General features: G+C 38.6%; 1 protein-coding gene across 3 annotated transcripts; it reads right to left on the bottom strand.

Moving 5' to 3' along the window:
- LOC117295167 (F-box/WD repeat-containing protein 11-like) lies at positions 1-21,763 on the bottom strand. Of its 3 annotated transcripts, XM_033777739.1 has the most exons (12): positions 21,534-21,763; positions 14,601-14,817; positions 12,979-13,165; positions 11,894-11,987; positions 10,661-10,798; positions 9,535-9,653; positions 8,423-8,528; positions 8,063-8,206; positions 7,473-7,591; positions 6,167-6,277; positions 4,348-4,426; positions 1,792-3,836 (listed from the first exon to the last, which is right to left on the bottom strand). In XM_033777739.1, the coding sequence occupies exons 1-12, from the start codon at positions 21,585-21,587 to the stop codon at positions 3,663-3,665; spliced, it is 1,542 nt and encodes a 513-aa protein (XP_033633630.1). In that variant the 5' UTR covers positions 21,588-21,763; the 3' UTR covers positions 1,792-3,662. The 3 variants fall into 3 exon arrangements, with proteins under 3 accessions (XP_033633632.1, XP_033633631.1, XP_033633630.1); XM_033777741.1 differs by lacking the exons at positions 1,792-3,836; positions 4,348-4,426 and adding an exon at positions 1-377; XM_033777740.1 differs by lacking the exons at positions 1,792-3,836; positions 4,348-4,426 and adding an exon at positions 1-337 and having other exon boundaries at positions 21,534-21,761.
- Positions 21,764-22,249: the final 486 nt, after the last annotated feature.

Genomic DNA, 22,249 nt, shown 5'->3' with positions numbered 1-22,249 from the left:
ACTCTAAGTTTCAATCAGTATGCTCTGAACGTCTTCTTTTGTCAAAGAAAAATCGCTGAAGACGATCAGAGCAAACTCAGAACCAACAATACTGAAAAAAGATTTACACATGGTGCTACCGCAAACCTTACCTGATTAGTCTCCCACCATGCAAAGTTTCAAATCCTACATTATTGATATCAATGTTTTTGATAATAATATACTGTCATCAGTTAACTTTGGCTTGTACTTTAAAGCAAAATTTTACATTCACGACTAAAAAACTTCAGCCTGCGTTAACATTTTCTGTTTGCTGTTGTCTCTCTTATAGGTAACAGCTTTCCCCTGTGCCTCATACCTACAGTTGAACAACCAAACACGGTGCAAGAACAAATTGCCTGCATTATAAAATCATACGAATGTTCCTTATACAAAACGTCCAAAATATGAAAAAGTGCATTTCAATTGACATTTTTGTAACAACAAAAAAATCTAACAATAATAAGGGGGTGAAATAGAAAATTGATATTCTATATCTCTTGAATTAGTAAACATCAAAATGTAAAAGAAAACATCTTTCTAGAATAAGTTAATCTTAAAGTAACAGATATGAAATCAGGCAAAAATCAAAAGGCAGAGAAAATTAGAAAAGTATGAAAAAGTTGAAGACCATTTTGTTACAACGATGACTAAACAACAGTGGATGTAATACTTATTTTTCGGAGCTACTTTACATAAAAAACAAACAAAAAACTGATAACCAGGACATTGGACTAAGTGAAATTGGTAAGCACGACAAAATACCATGTGAACAGCATTGCTGGTTGACTGTTCGATCCTGCTTAGCAACTATGGATCTTGCTTACAACCAGCTCTAGAACCAATGTAGAAGCCAAACAGTTCAGGTCAGAATTTCTTGAGCCCAATTTCTGTGTGAGAGTGCTGACCCAATGAAAACAATTTGTATAAGCTTGTATTGACATTTCAGTTTATTTAATAAACCCTTTTGCTTATTGTTCGGAGGGCAAAGAAAAAAAATCGGAAATCAGAATAAATTAGAAGAAATATCAAGCTTAAAAAGGTCAACTTGTTGCAACTGGTCATCACATCCGCTGTTGCCATTTTCCGAGGGTCAAATTTCATTCGTATAATTACCTCTCAGAAGTCAACATTTCAAATGTCATAAAAAAACAATACTACAATGAACAATTTTGAAATGCACATTTACACAGACTCAGTGGAAATGGATTTATATTTAGATATATGCACTTGAGCAACACACACTTATTACCAAAGATTTTAGAAAGAAAAAAAAATTCATTTGATGCAATGGCCATATGAAAAAGCAATTTGGAATCTGGCTTCTTGATTCCGATGAAGGAGCAACACTGCTCCATGTTTAGACGTCCAACCTTCAAATGACATTGCCTTGCCACGTGGCACAAAAAAAAACTTGTTTTGTGTATCCTACACCCTTCAAATCAGCATGTTTTTTCTTTTTGTTAAACAGATGGCAACTTTTTGCTGTTAAAGGCACTGGAGACCTTTGGTAATTGTCAAAGCCCAGTATTCTCACTTGGTGTATTTCAACATATGCAAAAAATAACAAACTTTGGGACCCAACTGGTCATCAAAGTTGCAAGAGAATAATGAAGAAGAAAAAAAAACACCTGGTACAAATTTGTTTGCTTTCAGATTCCTAATAAAAGGCTTCAGCCCTGAAGTCTTTTATTATTTGAGTGAGAAATTACTTCTTTCTCAAAAGCTATGTTACTTCAGAGGGAGCAGTTTCTCATAATCAAAGTTCTTCATACTCTTTACCAAGTAAGTTTTTATGCTAACAATTTGTTTGAGTATTACCAATAGTGTCCAGTGCCTTTAAGGAGAGGAAATATCAAGTCATGAAGAGTGTGTTACTTTGCAGACAATTGAAGGTTAGACAATGGAATACAGAAGTGACATCACTGGGCAAGACAAAAAATATTGTTGATTATAACTTGCATATTTAAAATTACAATAACAGGATGTCTTGCATTATAGCCTTACACATTTTCCCCTTCATTACATCAAAAGACGACACATCAAAAGGGACAGTGAAATTAAAAAATATGGTAAAAGCATTCGTCTACTTCAATTTCAAAGCAAATTTGCTAAAAATTTCAGTTCATTCAAAAACTTTTTTTTCTTTGACTTCATGAGTTTTCTGCCCTGACGCAGTCTTGCACTTGGCCAAGTAGAATGCCCTGACGCAGTCTTGCACTTGGCCAAGTAGAATGTTTTCATTGCAATTTTTTTTTTTTAATAACCTCAAACCAAACACTGGAGACTATATTTCATCTAAAGGTAGTGCAGCTTGTTCAAAGAACAAGGAGGTAAGTCTGCATTTTTAGATCACAAATGTTGTTGTGTTTTTTTGTTTTTACATATCTACAATTGTGACAATTGTTTACAAAAACTGTGTGATACCTGTAGTTTCTTTTGAAATGTTGAGTATAGTAATTGCCACTAGTTATTAGTCACAGATATGCTCTTCGTGAAAATGTCTGTTTTCATGATTAACATGCTTCTTTCAGGATGTGTGGCTTAAAATGCAATTACATGTATTTAGAAACGGGCCCCTTCCTTTTACAATACTTGTGAATGATGATAATCATGTCTAGAACCATGGGGCATTTTTTACAGAGGTGCTTACAAAAAAAAAACGCAAACAAATTCAATTTCTTTCTTTGTAGAGCAGAAACTTCTGCCACAAATAGTGTACATTGACGCCGGGCATTCTGGCTGGGCAACGCGTCTTCTAGGCCTGATACTGCACGGAGGCAACATTGGCAATTGCCTCCATGCCCCCTGGTCATTGCCTTGGCGACCTTGAAATGCTCCGATAGAATTGTACGATTTCCTCAAAGGGTGCCCTTTACCAATGAGAAAATGCCTTGGTGCCATTGTCCTTTCAAAAACAAAGCATACAGGCCTGGTCTTCTCTCTGCTCACCAGATTCGAGTCCTCAGACGAGATTTGAGTAGCCCGGAGCATCACACCCTGAGTATCGCTGGAATGTTCACCCTTTTAAATGAGTTGTTACGACCGAGTACCGGTATGCACATAGATCACACACATAGAGGGCGCTCTTCACCTCCGCTCCTGCCCATAAACCTTATCGCAAATACTCGGTACGCGCACATTAGGCGTTGAATGAGGTGCAGCTAGCGATCAAGTTTGCTCGCTAGCAAGACCAGGACACACCTCATGCACAATGGGTATTTGCAAAAAGGTATGCTGATTGGTTGTCGAACAAGGCCCCGAGACTTATCATACATCCATAACAGAATTAGATTATGATACAGATATTCACACATTTATATTACACGTTAAAGTCTGCGTAAAGAGCGCCCTCTTGTGATTTCTGTCAAGTTGCCGATATCTTACATGTTCCTTGGGAGAAACTCACAAGCAGGACTGACAAATTAAACTTGTCATTATCATGTATATATCGCAACCAAAAATGGAACCAAATAAAGGAAGTAAACGACTATACGGTACACCGATTGAGCTATACGTACAAAAACATCTTCTTGAGTTTCGTAATATTAAACTGCAATCATGTAAAAATTCCAGAATACCTTGCCAAAAATCTCCCTTTGTATACATTTTAAACTACGCTAAGGGCGAGGTCGGTGACGCCCCTACCGCGTGACGTAGGTATATGATCGGGAAGGGGATTTACCACTGCTGGAGAGTGGTGGGTTGTCGGTGGGCGGAACGTCGAGGAAATCCCAGATGAGAATGGTGTCGTCGTGGGAACTGCTGACTATTTGGAACTCATCAAATTGTAGTCTGAATACACGGCCAGTGTGCTCCTACAGAAAGTTATAACAAAAACATATGGTAAACAAACGAGAAAAACATAACCAAGTAGGTACAGCACATTAATCACAGGCATGCAACTGCCCGTTGAAAAAACAGAAGAACAATTTTGAAGGTACAACACAAGTGCGGAGCGAGGCAGCCGAAACGCCATGGGACATGAGACCCACAATGGCACCCTAAAATTGTTGAGGTTTATTTTGCTCCAAGGTGCATTGTTAGCATGTACAAGGCTTATTTTACATTTTTGTAGTTGTACATTGTTGTTCCCTGCATATACTTTTTACATTTTTAAAATGATTATTTCAGCCGCGATAATTTTTTTTAAACAAAATGCGGAAGAGTTGCATGCCTGTAAACAAGAGGACGCGGGTTCAAATCCTGCTCTAGTCAATTGTTTCTTTGCTCAGCCCCAAATTAGTTTAAATTTACACAGTGGCTTGCTACTTGACATAAAAAGGGGGAAGAAAGAAAACAAAAACAAAATTGATTGTTTAATCTTACCACTAATGTCCGCAGACAGAGAGTTCCGGAAGTGGCTCGTGGGTCCAGTGCGGCTTGGAGATCCCATACTTTGATTTTACTGTCAACAAGAAAACATCAAATGAAATGAGCACATCAATTCTTTTACAATACCAAAAGTCTGCTGCCCTCTTGTGTCAAAACACAAAGGGTATCAAAATCTAATAAGGGTGTCCATAAAACACCCAGACACCCCTCTGTCTAATACAATAATCCAAACAAGGCTCTCTCTGCCAGTATCAGATTCAGTTTCACCATGCGCCATTTGTTGTTGTCAATCTAGAACTTGTCAAGGGTTAGCAGACTAACTAACCCCTTTATCTTCAGCCTTGAACACTGAGGAGTCGTGAGTCACTCTGACCAGGGGAACCTTGTGTTGGGGGTCCCTAGGAACCACAAGGGGGGTTTTGTTACTACAGCAGCCAGGAAATCCCCAGGTGCAATTTAACAAAGACACATGATTCTAAATGAACACCCCCCCCCCAAACACCCACTCTCGCTAGTAACTGTCATATTGCTGTCATTTCCTCTCCCGATGACGTGACTTCAAACCAATGATGACACTTGGCCCCGAATGTCAAATGTGTGAACTTGATTTGGTGCCAAGAGAGTGAGTCTGACATTGTTCTGAGAGGTACATTACAGTGGTGCAACCATTATCAAACACTACCATCTGTGTGGCCAAGTGAAGATAACAAAGCACTAGGGTAGTTTATGTGTTGAGCAAGTGCCGAGTCATAATAGACCTTTCTATTGCAACGTCACAGCCCCAATTTTTTCAAAACAATGGAAAGCCACAAATGCAAATCAAAAACAGATAGCTACTGTTTGTAATAATGTTACAAAAATATTCAAATGTAGTGTTGAATTTGTTGGAAACAAAGCAAACAATTGTGGAAGGTGTTTTCGTTTGAAAGTTTGATAAATATTTAATTCGGTTTCTGATGTCAGTTAATAGATTGAGTGTTTTAACAAACATTTGCCCACCCATACATGCCTACCAGAGCGCAACAATGGAAAGGTCTGTACACACTCAGTGTATCATACACGCCCAAAGATGCCATCTCTAGCAGTTTCATTCCACAATGCCACAAACCTAACTCATCAAATGGCTCCCTCTGCAATAAGCCACTTCATGAATATGAAGTTTTGAACACCAATTACATGCAACCCATTTCAAAGAAGCCAGGTCTTTGGTCTTATATAACATGCCATGGGCTCTGTTTGCCCTGGTCTTGGCCATAGTGCCCCTTCAAAGATTTTCTAGTGGAAGTGCCCCTTTGTAAAATGAAAGTGGCCTCCTCAAAGATGAAATTCCAGGCCTGAACAAGGTGCTGTTTTTGTTTCTGACAAAGATATCTTTTGTCAAATTCTTTCAAATGGGATGGCAGTATTAAATTTGGTTCTACCCATATACAACGATGTGTATTAGCAGTATAGGCAACTTGAGTGGGATTGGAACCCACAACCTTTGCAATTCTAGAGCAGTGTCAAACCAATTAGACCACTGTGATTGCCTGGTAGCTTAAGGCAGTTCAAATCCTTTATGTTAGCAGCGGGTACCACAACAAATGACAGTAGTTTGTTTCTTAGCCAACCGATCAACTACAATGTTTGTTGACTCACCTCAACTAAGACGGACAATCTCGTTGAAAAATCCCTCATACTAAGTACTTCCTGTTATGGGCACTCATTGTTTCTTTACTGTGCCACAGATCCTAACTTGATTATAGCAATGTTGAATCAGTGATGGGGCGAGGGGAAGGGGGGAGGGGTTGAGGTTTGTAGAGATTTCACTCACCCGTCATAAGCTCCGCTGACAATGCGCTTGTTGTCAAAGCGAATGCATCGCACTAGTTCTTCATGACCTTCTAAGACTCTTAAACATGCACCGCATTCGATGTCCCATAACCTGTTGAAATGAAGACAACACAATTATAACATCAATGTAACAATAATAATATTATTAATCAGTATTTATACAGCGCTTTATACACCTGAAGGGCTTCTCAGCGCTTAAACATACAGAATTTCCTGCAAGATGTGGAATTACGTTTGAATTATGAGATCTACTCCTTTTAACATAGCACCATGTAATGGCTTACAAGGTGCTTTGTTAACAAAAAAGAGCCTTTATACTAAGATACTTTAGCCCCGTTTTCTTCAGAACAAAAGTTGACACACAAAAATTGCAATCTCCATAAAATGTATCAGAATTTATGCTTTCTCCCCAATCATGCCTGCAGAAAGTCCAGGCTCTGTTGAGTCAACTCACTACCACCTGTACGTATTGCAGATAGGTTGAAAATATAGCCTGGAGTATTTGTGTGGCGCATTAGAAAAAAAAATGAGGTTTTCAAAAGTGATTCACTCCAATTGTGAGATGAGGTCACTGTAATCATACTGGGATCCCTGCCAAAATTTGAGAACGAATCGATAAGCATGCCACAGTAAGTCTCTGACGACAGACGAGATTGTTTATTTTGTTTATACAACTCACTTCTATGGAAACCGTTTTGTGCTCACTAAATACCTAGAGTGACAATACATAGCATTTTGGCTGCTATCTCTGTTCTTAGTAGTTTTGTTATACATGTACCTTAGCCCTAGCAGAAGGCAAAGGTGTATGTTTGGTAATCAAATTAATTTGGTTAGAAGCCTACAGCAGCTTTCAATGATATAAAGCATTTTGAGGAACATTTCACTTTGAAGTAATGTGGTTATGTAAAAAGTTATAAGTTTTTATGCCACAAAAATTGAAACTGAGAAGCGTTATGGTCATGACAGAAATGCCAAAAGACACTTGACCATAATTGCTTCGTCAACAAATTGTGACGGTAGTGCATTCTGCTCTACGAGCCAGACTCCTTGAAGATGATGCCCATGCCTACATTATGTGAAGGGGTAACCCTGGTTCAGCCGCAGGAGTAGATGGCAACAGGCCCCTGGTAAGAGTTGATTAAGGTCGGAAGCCAACATCAGTTAATGTGTAGCCCTCAAATTGAAGCAGCTGTCTGTGGCCTTGTCATGCAATAAAATCTCTCATAAAAATACCAAATAAATAAACAAATAAAAAAACAAAACAAAGATATATTGACTTGACTAACCTGATTGTGTTATCTGATGAACCACTGACCACCAATCTATCTCTGTATTGTAGGCAAGCAATACCTCGTCTGTGGCCGTTCAATGTCCGAACAAATTCACACGTTGATGTGTTCCATACCTACATGTATCAATGTCCAAACAAAAGTTTAGTTTGGTACAAAAACGAAAGTGACTGATAATGAGAAGTCGACTTCCTAACCTTCCGCCCAGGTAGCAGTTAATAAGCAGGACAGTTCTTTTCTTCACCTAGTAATTATATTCTGCAAAAATGCACTCACATATTATGTACTCAATATTTGTATAAAAAGCCTAATATAAATAGCACAAAATTAACCACAAAACATTTACTTTGATGTTGTTTTAATTAAAAACAGACACACTGCGTTTGACCACATTGACCAAACCCTCCTATCACAATTCCCAAAGAGAATTTATACAATACAAAATTGAAAGACATTTATCAGTCTCAAAGTCAACATTTGAAGAAAAACAGAAGAGCAACTGGACTTAAATCACTGGCCTCGGTCCAGCGGTCTTGTGTAAATTTTCAAGCCCTGACTAGGCATTCTGTTTAGTAATCATAACATACCTTAATGGTTCTATCTCCTGACGCAGATACAATATACTTATCATCAAAGTCCACTACGTTAACCGCTGCCCGGTGACCGACAAGAACTCTCCTTAAGTTGATTTCTGTGGCTGACCGCATGTCCCATACAGCAATTGACCGGTCCTGAAGAGGGTAAAAAAAAACGCACCACAAATTTTCAAAATATATCCTTCGGGAAAAGGACAGTTGTGGATTATATTTTTTAACCAGCCTGATTTGGGACCTTGATAGGAAGCCTCTAGCAATTGTTCTAAGTTTCGTATCAAGACACCAACAGTTGTCACACACCCTGCGAGTGGAACACAAACAAAATATAAACCAAGTTGGAGCCTGACTTACCTTTGAACATGTGACCATGAGGCCATTACTGAACCTAAGATGTAAGACGGCTTCACAGTGATGGATCAATGTGTTCAACATCTGCCCATTGTTTACATCCCATACTCTGTAAACAAACAAAACAACAAGATGTTACAATAATTAGGGCACTCAAATGGCTACGATGGGACAATCAAAATTAAAGGAAGGCTCGTTCTCACAAAGCACAAAGATTCATCTTAAGATCAGTTGCGCATATTACTTTAAACTATAATAATAACAAGTTCTTATATCGCACATTTGACAATAACTTTACATCAGTGCCCTAGTCATAGGGCCAATAACATTTCTGTAATCTTTCTCAGCTCCCTTGGGAGTATACAGCCAGGGGCTGCCATGGTGCTGTGAAGGCTTTTCAAACACAGTATTAACCTCTATCCTTGCAGATACCCATTTATAACCCCTGGGTGAAGAGAAGCAATTATAGTAAAGCATCTTGTGCAAGGTCATGAATGTCATGACTGTGTTTCCAGCCCATACCCCGGTGACTTTACCACCAGATCTTGAATAAGATGCAAGGCCAAGACACCATGGTGATTTCTATTGTAAAAGCACACCTGGCTTAGCATTTCAAATTGATACACAGATTAAGATTGATCACGTCATGCAGACATAAAAGGTCTGAATTCAGATTCAAGTCAAGAATGTATCATCCGTGTTTGCAAGACCTGGGGTCGATTTCACAAAGAGTTAAGACTAGTCTTATCTTAAGTTAGGACGAGCTACTAGTCCTAACTTAGGACTAGCCATACGTTTTGAATATCTCCTAGGACTAGTCCTAAGTTAGGACTAGTCCTAACTCTTTGTGAAATCGACCCCTGGGCCAAATTTCATAAAGCCTGTACGCACAAATATTTGCTTAGCATAAAATTTCTTCCTTGATACAAACAAGATTACCGACCAAATTTTAATTTGTTGCTTATTGCTTGTTGTTGGCATTCAGCTGTTGTTTCCTTATCCTGAAAATCAAGTGGAAATGTGGTTGGTAATCCTCATTTTATTAAAGGAAGAAATTTCATGCTAAGCAAATTTTTGTGCTTACAGGCTTTATGAAACGGGGCCTTGATATTTACCTGACTGTTGAGTCACTGGAACCAGTGATAATGACTTTATCGTCGTATTGTAGACATAGCACGGAGCCTGTATGACCGGTGAGAACCTGCACACATTGCAATGTTTGGCGATCCCAAATCTATCAAAATCAAACAAGCAAATAAAATGATGGTCAATTTAATATCAATTACATTTTGACACTCCGATTATTAAGTGAGTCAAATTTTGAAATGTGTTATCGATACGATGTGCTTCATGTGCTTGTGTGAAAATTATGAAACAAATAATTGTAAAAGAATGACGTACTGTATGAGACACACAAGTCAAGTGCAATTTTTGTCTGTAAGCATTTGAGCACAGCAATCCTAGGCCCAATATCATAGAGCTGCTTAAGCACAACATAATGCTTTAAAAATCCCTGCTTAGCAGTAATGAGCAGGACCCAATGCAGTAAAGAGGGGCGCAAAAGCTGTAACTTCAAGCCTCAACACTAAAGTAAACCAAAGTAAGTAAATAAAAGGGATATCAATATAAACCACAAGGGAAACTGACTGGGTAAATTTTGAAATGATTTTTGGGGTTGAACAAAGAATTTACTAGAGTGGGACTCGAACCAAAACCTCCGGATTAACGTGCCGGTGCCTGGCGGTGTCCAATATAGGGCTAGATAGGGCTAGATAGCTCAGTTGGTAGAGCGCCGGCATGTTAATCCGGAGGTCTTTGGTTCGAATCCCACTCTAGTCAATTCTTTGTTCAACCCCATAAATAATAGGAAATAAGTTTCCGTAATCAGGGAGCTTTTCAAATTTGTTCATCAGAACATAGAAAGACAGCTTTATTTCCTGAGAACTCTCTGCAGAATCAGGTTGAGTTGGCGGCTCTGCATACATACTTTTTATTCCCTTCACTTTCACTTTGTCACCTTTTTTTAAAATCCACCCTTTACATGTAGTTGTCTACATTAATTATTTCCCAATCAAAAATCAATCACTTGACATTTTTATGAAAAGGGGGAAAAAGGGAAAGAAACAGGTTAATGGCCTCACATATTTACTCTAGCAGAGTCCTTCTCAAAGGCTAAAGGCTCAACTAAACATTTTTTATGGTAACATTTTGTCGCTGTTATTTTCTTTCCCTCCAGCATACCTTGATTGTGTTATCGCGTAGACCACTGACGATCTTCTGGTCGTCGTACTGCAGGCAATAGACACCTTTTGAGTTCTCGCTGTGACACTGGATTTTGGAAAGCTCGTGCTGCCCACATCTCCAGTTGTTTTCTATATTCTGTCAGGACACAATGCAATGATGAAAGAAAAGGGTTAGGAGATGTGTTTTTGATTGAGCATCATGACACAAATGCTCGGAATCGAGGGAGTTTTCTATTTGGAACTAATCAATTAGTCTTAATTGGGTGTGGTTATCAGCAATATCCTGAAGAAATCTGCAGCTCAATTTTATAAAAGAAGAAGAAAAAAAGCTTTAAAGTAACATGCATCCTCAAATTTTATTTCAGTTTTATCTCAAATTTATTGTAAGAAGTGACAAAACCTGCATCGAACATTGTCAAGCCTGGAATTGCATGCAGGCCCTGGCTTTTGTTGCCCCCTGGACATGGCCTTGGTGCCCCTTCTGAAGTTTCCCATAGACGTTTTGATGAAAGTGCCCCTTGCAATATGAAAAATGTTAACTCCAATCAGCTTTAAATTTTGGAGCAGAACATTTTGTTACATAACCACATTACTTCGAAGTGAAATGTTTCTTTTGTTTTATTCTATCAAAAGCTACTGTAGGCTTCTTACAAACAGTTTTTATTGCCCTTAATTTTAAGAGTTGTTACCAAACGTATTGACCCCTTGCAGGCGCGTCACACGCAGCGACTGGTGCCACGCTCACCATGTTGGTGGGCAAGTTAAGTTTACGTGTATTAACGCCGCGTCGCCTAAAATGCGCACTTCACTGCATAACGCACAGCATACTCTATGCATAGAGTTATATATGAAAACGCACAGTGAAATTGCCCACCAGTATGGCGCATTCAAGATTTTTCTGATGAAGACGTCAGGTGAAATGGGTCAATAGACGAGGTGACCCAGATTTACATTAAAACCGCCCTCTGTTGAAAAAAACACTAATATACACGTCATACTTCGCCGGCAAAAAGACTTGTAGTCATGGTAAGATTGTGTGTACTTTCTAGCTGGCTGACAAAACACAAAGGTTTTGCCCGTCGGTATGCGCGCGAGTCATGTTATGGTTTTTAAGTGACGTCAGAGGTCACATCGTCTATTACTCCCCTTTAAAGACCTTGTTTAGGGTTAACTTTTATTTAGGTGCACAACAATTTCTGAAGTTCTAGGTTCTATCTATTTAATATCTTACCTCTATGTCTTGAATAATTCCTGGATAAAGCTTTCTAAAATAAATATCAGATTGTGGCGTCTCTCCTGGTTTAGGCTTGAACAAATATTGCCCCCTGATTGGAAAAGAAAAAAAAGGAGAAGAAAATTAAAATGAATAATTGATGGGCAAACTTATCTAAATGATTTGTAAGCACCTGTCGCTGGATCTTGGAAAGTCGACGAATTTTGAGTCCGAGTAAAAATGTCAGACGCTTGTAAGCCAGATTCAGCGAATCCCTGTGGATCCGCTGACACAAGCGCATAATTAAACATAAATGCCAGCTATTTTGGTACGTCAATTTGCAAAAATGACTTCGGAAAAGCTGACTAATTTGCAAAATTAACTCCGGAAGAGATGAAGGCAAAGCGCCACTGTGGCCAAACTTATAAATATCTTTTGATGAGATAAAAATAGTTTACATAAGTGACCAAACTCAGGGATTTTATAACTTTTTTTTGGAACTGTGACTGAATATTTGTTATTGCAATTTTGCAGAGGCTGTCTTTCTGATAGCTTTATATCAATAATTTTCTTTCACATGTACATACATGTGTTTAATCCCTGATGTATTGAAAAGAAGTTTGAATCTTTAAACCAGTCACACGCTTTTGGGTTTTAAAGAGGGGCTCCAAGATCAAATTCAGTTTTGTGTTCCACTCATTTTCCAATAGATTGAATCGTTATGAAAGTAGAAACAAAAGTGACAAGTCTCTCACCTCATGTTAAAGTGGTTGAAAATACCAATTGATACTCTTCAAGCTAACAAGCTGAACTATTCAAATTTACTTGTGAAAAAGCTAAAGGACTAGTGAAATGACAAGCTAACTGGTCCTGCAGGCCAGTCACTAGAAAAGTTAAGGGCAATCCCTGAGAAGCAGGAGTTTTTGTGCTCAGCAAGTTGTTCAGGCCATATGAAAGTGTGCCTTAGTAATCAAGGTAATGAGGTGTCGCCACTCTCGACCCTCAGATCTTAATGATCCACGACGTCCAGACGGCCAGGACTGATGTCTTCTCGAGTCGTTGGATAAAAGAGACTTAAACACTTAGATTATAGCATTACTCACCAGCCCCGTCTGTCTGCCAACCCTCGCCATAGTTCATCGGTTCGGACTTTGTGCTCGATCAGCTTCTTCCAAAGCATACCGTCTGAGATGACTCTCTTCCACTCCTTGCATACGAGCTCGGCAGCGCACAGCGACTTTGCGTCCAAGTAGGAGAGAATTTTATCGCCGATGTGGTCGAGCCCCTTTTCTGTTGGCGGGATGGGAACACGTATTGGATAAATTACATGTGTACATGAAGTAATTATTTATGTATGAGCGGTAATAGTGCATGGACCTTGACGTCATCACGCAGCTATCTTAAGGCCATGTCAATTTGCTTAAGGCCACTTGGAGGCAACCACTTACACGGTTTGCCTTAGGAACACTACAGCACCACGTGACATTCTTCTAGCTGTTTCACAATGCACTATTCCCAAGAAATAATGAGAAAACTGAAATGCAAAGAAAATTTTCTTATCAGTGATTGCCTGAGGCTGGTTGCCAGTAAATTGCCTCGTGTGACATGGCCTTTAGAGTGAAACACTGATGAGGCAATGGAAAAGCGCATGCTTAGTTTGGCCAGTGCACAGAATAGGCCAACGAGCAACCCTCTTACATTTTATAACCTCTAGCTAATCAAATGCCGGCATGTGCAACAAGGCCATTTTCAGTTTCCAAAGAGGATGGGAAAACTTTCCAAGTCCATGAAACACCTTAAAAAAGTGAATGGCATTAAAGGCCAAGAGAAGGGCAACCGAATCCACGTTCTCTGTGGCCTTCGTATAATTCCAGGCCTGACTTAGCTAACACTGAAAAGGAAAGCAATATTATTTCACTTTATCGGTCAGCAGCAAAAGGTGATTCATCCCATTGTAACCTAAACCACATTGGATGCCAACGAAACTTTCACTAGGTTTTGTACTTGATGAATTTGGTTTGACATTGTTGAATCTACATTAATCCATTCTTTGAAGGGGGGGGGGGGGGGGGGGTCAGGCAAGTGAGGCTTATCGGGACTCATTTCTAATGCTGTTTAGAGGATCCCTGCTTAACAATAAGACCACATGACTAAATGATTGATTTGGGACAGACCCTTGCCCAGACACCTTTGGGGAGGAGGAAGGTTCTGAATGCAAGGACCATGATTCATAGGGGGGGGGGGGTTCAGAGTTACTGCCATATAACACAAACAATAACTAACCTTTGTCTTTAACGTCCCATCCGAATGACAAAGCAATAACGGTTACAAGGGTCTTGCTTTAGGATACAAAGTGTCAAGACCGGGACTCGAACCCTCACCAAAATCACCAGGGCTCAATTGTAAGGTTTTGCTTACCATAAGCAAAGAATCGACGCTTACAAGAGTAGGGTATTCCATGCATGTACATCAAAGGTATTTCATGGGTTAGCAGGGAATTTTGGCTTTTTGCCTACTCTATGTTACTAAGCATTCTTTGCTTACACAGCTAGCGCAGAAATTCAGCACTTGCCCTGTAAGGAAAGAATGGTGATCATGAGCGCAGCATTCGGCAGTAAGCAGAGCAATGAAATTGGGCCCAGTCAGTATGCTCTTCACTGCTCAGCCACCACATACTGACCATTTACTCAGTTTAGTTTTATTTCTTCTTCTTCACATTACTCACTCGGTAAGGCTGAGATGAAATCTCTCTGTAGCATTGGCTTGAGAAATGAGTTGAGTTGCCCGTGCTGGTAGTGACACATGTGAGCGATGAGGTGCTCCACAAACTCCAGTTGCTCGTTTTCCTTCCACAGGTCAAAATATTGGAGACAGGTCGTCTTCTCCCCCTCATAGTTGGGCGATGGCTCTTTGTTCTTGGAGACGGACCGCAACAATATCGTCTGGAAGGTAGAGAACCATTTGATAAGTAAAAATGAAAAATAAATAATATCCTGGTATGAAACCAAGGTTGTAAAAAGACCAGAGGCCAATTTCAAAGTCCTGCTTACAGCACTGTAAAGTCACTCATTTTCATACAGTGAGTAAGCACAGGTTATGCATGCCTTTTTGTGTGCTAACAGTTAAGTTAGCAGCGATATGAAATGGAAACATGCTAAGTAAGCACAAAATCGGCAGTTAAAACAGCTCTATGAAATTGGGCGCTAGTCATCACACAGCCATTCTCTGGTTAAATTCCTTTTCTTTTTTTAAAACCTGTATCCATATACACTATGAATTATGCAAAGCTCATATTTTAATAGCTTACATTTAATTTGGTTTATCTGCTTTCTACCATTTAACATGCTTGTGGGCAGTACATGTTGGTACAAATGACCAGTGCCCACAGCAGCCCACCATGCCCACAGCCCATCCGGCAGTTTTGCTTGTTTTTATTGCGCCATTTTAATGGCGGAATAAATGATAAAATGATAACACTAACATACACGAAACATAATACTGGCAGCATGTAGGATACATAATATGTAGAGTGGTATAGTGTACTTATACATATGTAATGTACACCTATGATCCCCCCCCACATTAACACCCAGATTGTATTTCCTCCACACAGTAGACCCTACATGTACACAAGTCATACATTGCAAGTCCATGAATCATGCATGTCATGATGATAAAAGTTGCCAACAAAACAAACATCTTATTGTGCATACTGTGTATTGTACACATATTATATTGGCACACATATTGAAGTTCGTAACATTAGTGTATGGTCTGTAAACATTTCTGAGAGAAAATAACTTGTTTACACATTGTACCACTTTCACAAATACTTGGACGATAACTGTGACAACTGTGGTTAAACTTCTAAATTGAAATTCTTAATACCAAGTACCTCTAGCAGGATGTTTTTTAAAAAAGGGACACTGCATCACATACTTATTTTAACTATAGGACCATAAAAGGATAAATTTATTGCTGAGGACTTTTCTTTTTCCCTGTTTGACATGTATTAAGTGCATGAAAAAAATGCGAGGACACACAAAGTAAAAGATTTTAATGTGAGAAGAGAAATGTTCCCTTTGTTTTGTTTGTGTTCTGTTCTGCTGTTCACACTCTGCTGATTGTAGCGAGGTTTAGTTGCACGTTTAGCAAGCAAATACGTGAACGGGAACGGCAAAATATTGTGCTGTTCCCGGGTGACGTCGCCACTTTGGGCTCCTTGCATGCTCACGTATTGACGTCTGCGCGCACGTACGTACCTGACGTGAAAAATGGTAACTTTACGTATGCAAAAAACATGTCTAGATTTTATATCAACACAGTTTTCTGATGTCTCGTTCATGTTTATGCTGAATGTGCAGCTGAACCTCCCTTGTCTTATGTCGCCAATAAAGACAATGAGTTGTTGTAAAACCGGTCAATTGGTTTTGAACGCACATTCATACCCATAGCCATACATAAATGTACGAATGCATAAACTTGGCAATCGAGCGGTTGCTCAACTAATTTTGACTCTGGTCATGTAAAATAAATTGCTGGTCCAGTTAAAATTTGAGATATAGTAGAAGCCCTACCGTCTTGAGGATATTCGCCCCAAATTTGAGCCCTACAGTGTCAGACTAATGTTTGGTAGCCTAAATGTTTTGTGCAAAAAAAATCGGGAGACAAAAATTGCGTTTGGATACATAGCCAATTATTTTTTAATTTTTGTGTACCATATTTTCTACATTGCGTTGTTGTATGTATTGATTAACTTCAGCCTGTTTACAAAATACAAACCAGTACATAATACAAATTATTCGTCCCTGGAGGCACGTGAAGGAAGCGTACACTGATTAACGAAAGGTTGTTATTTACATCCATTATATATTGGAACTTATTCCATCAATAAGAATGATACATGTAGAGTGCAGCTTTCATCAACACTCAGCTTCCTGATAAGTTTTCACGACAAACCCTTTCAGATTTTATTTGCTAAAATTCACAAAATTCCAACGGAATTAGGCTTGCTGTTGTTTTACATCTGTGCATTCTACATACAGCCAACCCTCGTTAGAATACATTGCAAAGTCCCAAATCTCATTTCTGCTTTGTTTTCTTTGTTTTGCTGCCTTTTTAGCGACGTTCCTGGTGTTAATTATGAAGAAGTACATGTAATGGTCAGGATAAGCAATCTTGTTATAGCGAGAGTCGACTGTACTGTAATGTGCATGGTGTATATCATTGTACTGTTTTTTAGACCATGTACATTGCTCTACATGTAGATAATTATGTGTTAACCTTCAATGTCATGACTGTGTTTTGACAAAGAATTTTACTTTCAGGGTCAAACAGCACCCACCCACATCCCACCTGGACAATGCATAATGTAGACATTGTAGCACAATCAGCAGTACGAATTATGTGCTATGTAAAACCATGCTACTACATGTGAAGTGCTGGGTATACATTCACTATGTGTCCGTTCACAAACAGTTCCTAACAATAACCATGGAGCTATGCAATGACACAGTCAGTCTGCAGAGATTTTTCACAACAATGCCAATTTTGAAGTAACTCATATTGAACATGTTGGGCCATTACTTCATGAAGGACTTTTCTTTGTCCCTTTAAAACTTGACACTCTCATATACACATTGCAGAGAGCACATGAAACAAATGAGAGAGGACACAAACAAACACAAAGGATTCCAACCTGAGGACAGCATTGTTTCCTTCATGTTCCTTTGTTCTGATGTGCTCTCTCATCAGATAACCATGGAGGTACATGTAGATGAAATAAACACTAAAAATTTGTGTATATTTGTACTGTACAGACAAAGGGGCATGGAAAGTGCCAAAGTGGAAATTGGAATTTATTAGGGCACCACAGCAAAAGCAAAGGGTGCTATGGGTAAATTTGAGAAGTGCGATGAATAAAATGTATGTACACTGTATACATGTGGGCCTCTACACAATAAGATAGTACATTAGCAAGCTAGCAGACATTGCCATAATATGGAACACATTAAAATTGTAAAAATAAAACCATATTTCCACCAAGTTACTACACAGTCCCGACAAGAATTTAATAACGGCCTAATATTTCCAAAACTAATTGTATTACAGTGTATGCATGATTAAATTTCAAATTGCCCTTGGCAGTAGGTCAATGGAGAATGAGTTCGGTGCGTTAACCACGTAAAAACAAACTTGATATGTACTGGTTTCAATGTTGTAGGCCTACTATGCATAGTGTTTCTGCATATCAAGTACTGTCATCGCGACTGGGCCTAATCGATACAAAATAAGGAATCGAGACACACACACGCATTGATTTGAGAATTTTAATTACATGTTGGACGTACATAGAGTAAGTAAAGAGACAATTCTGAATCAGTTCTAATTCTAAAACTCATTATCCACCCTCAATACTTCAAATGTGCTTTGTACTTCTGCAACTCCTTGCAAAAACCATACATGGACTACATGATGTGCTTTATTAGAGAGTGAGCATAGAACAAGAAGTAAATGAACCTAAACATAGTAGCATTGTACAGCTCAATGTCCAGTCCAAGACCAAAACACTAATGGCAAAGTATCTTGCTCAAGAACACAAGTGCCATGACCAGGACTTGAACCCACACTCTGCTGATTAAAAACATCACCAGGGTGTTCTTAACCACTCAGCCACACTAACAAATTAATCATGTGAACTTGTCATTTTTCCTAGACCAAAAAGCCCATTACGGTTGATAGCATTTCTGCTGGGACAAGTTTATGACTCATAGAAAGCAATGATGAGTAAATAACCTACTTTGTGTGAACGTAAAATGTAATTTCTCTATGGTGAGAAATATGTTTTCTCTTTGGTACAACTGCATGTAGGATACTAACTGGCATGACTGGGTGTACCTTAACCTGTGCCTTGACACAGCAGGTTCCTTCCTAATTATGAACAATCACACTGCATCCTCCCACAAACATAATGTACTCTCTTTTTGTATACCATCTGTAAGCCACAAAATTAAGTGCATTTTATGTATGTAGGTGGAGCCGTTTGCTCATTACTGGATGCCTAAACTTGTGTGAGCTGGAACATCTACATCATACAAGTACTGGAGAACAATGGATGCTTGGGAGCAATGGCAGGAAAACCCCACCTAAGCTATTATTAGTCATCTGCTTGTAAACATACACTTCACCGTATAGTACAATATTTATTGTAATAATGTACATTATTTATACCATAAGTGTATACAGTACAGATTGTGTGTACATGTTGTCCACAGCCAGAGCATGTAATAATGTGTACTTTCTTACATTTATTATGTGCACCAACATTTAATCATGTATTTTCAAACTTGTTATAATTACCCTTTTTTTCATCAAATTTTAATGTCAAATTGTAATGTAATTTTTAAAACAAAGTGAAGTGAAGTTTGTGGCTAGTAGCAGGTTTGAAGAGGTTTATCACTTCCATTGAAACAAACATGGGATAGATTTGGGGGGGGGGGCTGAGGGGTGGATAAACAAGATTTTGTTTATGAGAATCTGTTTTTGACAAGCCTCGAAATGCTAGAAACCTCATTAAACCACCTAGTGAAAATTTAATGGGATGACGGCATAAACAAACAGCTCAATTATTGCATGACATAAAAAACTTAAAACCCCATCACCCCATGATTATACCTCCTGATGTGCTAGTATCGTTGTGTGCCTACAAGTAGCTTGCAATGAACAGTTAATTGAGAAAGGGCACAAAAACAAGCAATTACTATTATGAAAAATATTGTGTTTCAAGAACACTGAGCGTGAAAGTTTGATCAAACATTAGAAGGTTAAATTCTGCATGTAAAATTTGTAAGACTAAATGTATTCATACACATGGGAAAGTTCTGAATGGGGCACCAAGGCAATACAGCAGAGGCCATTGCCTCCATGTAATTCTGGGCATGCACTTAGTGTTTGTCGCTGTATGAGTGCAAAATTAGAAGGGGCATAATCAGGAAGGTTTAGCCAGGCAAAATTTGTACATTTTCAAATTGTCATAAACTACATTTGCTTTTGTTAAACCTATAAATGCTTAGTGATATAAATTTTGCTTTTTGTCTAAATATACACTTTTCACAGAAAATCCTTGCCCTTTTGTAGAATTATATCATCGCCGTTGATTTATAACAGGGTGTCTTCCCATGATTATAATTTATAAATGAAACGTGCATGACAAGTGTTTCTGTCTGTGTCGGGTGTAAGCACTGATAATTAGTTTCTCGCAAGGTGGGAAGCTGGGCTGGGCTGGTTAGAGGTGATGAATCGAGTACTGCATACTATGAAATGGGGATTGGAAAGATGTTTGGGATTTTTTTAATGAATACATAATGTACACTTGCCAGTTTCTTAAGCTGGTCCCTCATGAGGGATTTACCACTGATGAATGTAGGACCATATTTCAGGGTTTGCCCTTAATTTTTGTTAGTACAGGGTAGCAGGACCACATTCTGAAAACATTCAACACAGAGATGCATTTTTAGAGTGTTATTATCACGCCACAGTCCTTCTGATTTCTGACTTTGGCAATTGGATAGGATTTAGGGTTAATCCTTCACTTTGGCAATTGGATAGGATTTGGGACTGTACGGAGTCGGACAAGGATTAACTGAGTAATATTTGATTGATTGATTATTTGTTAAAAAGTATGGTTGTTTAGGTACTTCTAGTCTGAACTAAAAGTAAAAGCATTTTGATACAATTTAACTTTTTATTTAATTACTGTTAAAGCACACTCATAATTGGCTGACAATTAGTTACTTGAACATTTTTAAAATTAAGCGCACAGTAAAAACAAACAGAACACCTTAAAGTTAAAAGTTGAACCATTTGCCAAGTAAAACAAACAATATTTAACTTTAATTCAAAGGCACAGGGCATTGATGACATATATAATCTGAACTGAACTCTATGGTCCGACCAATTGACATGTTCAAGTCCTAAAAAGGATGAGGTTCGTTCCCCTATCGTCACTCTCAACAAATGATAGCAGAACGAATCACAAAGATAGAGGAGAAGAGCAGGAGGCGCAACCACCATGGCAAACGTGAAAGTATCTTCTGCTGGTCGGACAATGATTGTTACTTAAAAAATGTTTAAATTTGTCGCATCGTTAAGCGGAGCCTTACTCGTTGAAGTCATTCTTTTTGAAACAATTTAGTACAGGAAATAACGGACAAGTTTCCGAATGACGCCACCACTTTTCCATTCAAAATAAAATAATATAGTATCTAATTTACCTGATTGATATATCCCTTTTTGTAAAAATGAGTGAAAAAGTGGTGGCGCCATATGGAAAGTTATCCGAAATAACATTTTAAAGTTTCAGTTTGAAATTTAATTTTAATGTTGTCTAAACTTTTGTTTTTGACAGAAAATCAGAGAAATACATTGAATAATTTGTCATACCACTTTCACTTCAGTCGTCACAGCAATTTTTGAATATCTAGTGGCAGTGCTAGGCTTCATCATTCATAATTGATAATACTTGGTTGGCAACATCAAACTTCAAAGCCAAATTAAACTGAAATCAAGTTTTGGCAATATTCTGAAGAAAGGATGGTTTATCAAAATTGACTGAGTAGTAACTACGTAGTAAACCAAATCGGAAATCCTCAATACTCACCGTTCCTTCTGGTAAATCTGATATTGAATCCTCACTCATAGTACTGGTCTCCATGTTGCAGTTTATTTGTTCTCAATTTAAAGTCCCGTCTGGTGCAACAAAATGTGTAAAAACTCGGTTGAATGTCGGCGGCTCACACAGATAAAACAAATGGGCAACGAAAAATCTCATAGAAGGAACGACCAACACACACAGTACACACACAGAGTGCATTAACCATTGAGTTAGTGTTGTGGGTATTCGCTGGTCCCGTTATATTTTTGTCACACAAATTCCCGATGAAAGGGAACCATTGAGGCTTCCCTGAATGTTGATGACGTCACTGAACTACTGGAAATTTGAGATAAAAATGAACAACATCAACATTTCCGATAAAACTCATTATCTTAAAATTTATCCCATGAAATTTAAAATTATTTTACAAGTTCTACTTTATTTCCTTTCTATTAGAGACACAGATTTCTTGATTTTTTTCCCCCGGAAAAAACAACAACAACAAAGACGGTAGTCGGGTTCCAACAATTGAAGTCTAACCTCTAAACTTCTCGTTAATCCGCGTACTGAATGGCGCTGTTCCTTCCCCACTTTAAAATTGCACCAACTGTAGTTGGGATGGGTCCCGACTTGAGTGTTCCAGTTGGGATGGCCCAACTATAGCTGGGCTCAAGAGCTGTAATAACTAGTCTGGATAGAATACGTATTTGTGGTGCTTTGTC

The sequence above is a fragment of the Asterias rubens genome, chromosome 9 (genome assembly GCF_902459465.1).
Source record: "Asterias rubens chromosome 9, eAstRub1.3, whole genome shotgun sequence".
NCBI classification, from domain to species: domain Eukaryota; kingdom Metazoa; phylum Echinodermata; class Asteroidea; order Forcipulatida; family Asteriidae; genus Asterias; species Asterias rubens.
The sequence above is the reverse complement of the archived record's forward strand: the minus strand, read 5'-3'. Positions and strand labels throughout refer to the sequence as shown.

What these genes read in the sequence shown, in the direction of transcription:
- LOC117295167 (XM_033777739.1), bottom strand. Translation starts at nt 21,587, where the DNA reads ATGGAGACCAGTACTATGAGTGAGGATTCAATATCAGATTTACCAGAA. An exon ending in TTGGCAGACAGACGGGGCTG is followed by an intron (nt 11,988 to 12,978) that starts GTGAGTAATGCT and finishes TTTTCCAATCAG; the next exon opens with GGGGCAATATTTGTTCAAGC. An exon ending in TCATGGTCACATGTTCAAAG is followed by an intron (nt 8,207 to 8,422) that starts GTAAGTCAGGCT and finishes TACCCTCTTCAG; the next exon opens with GACCGGTCAATTGCTGTATG.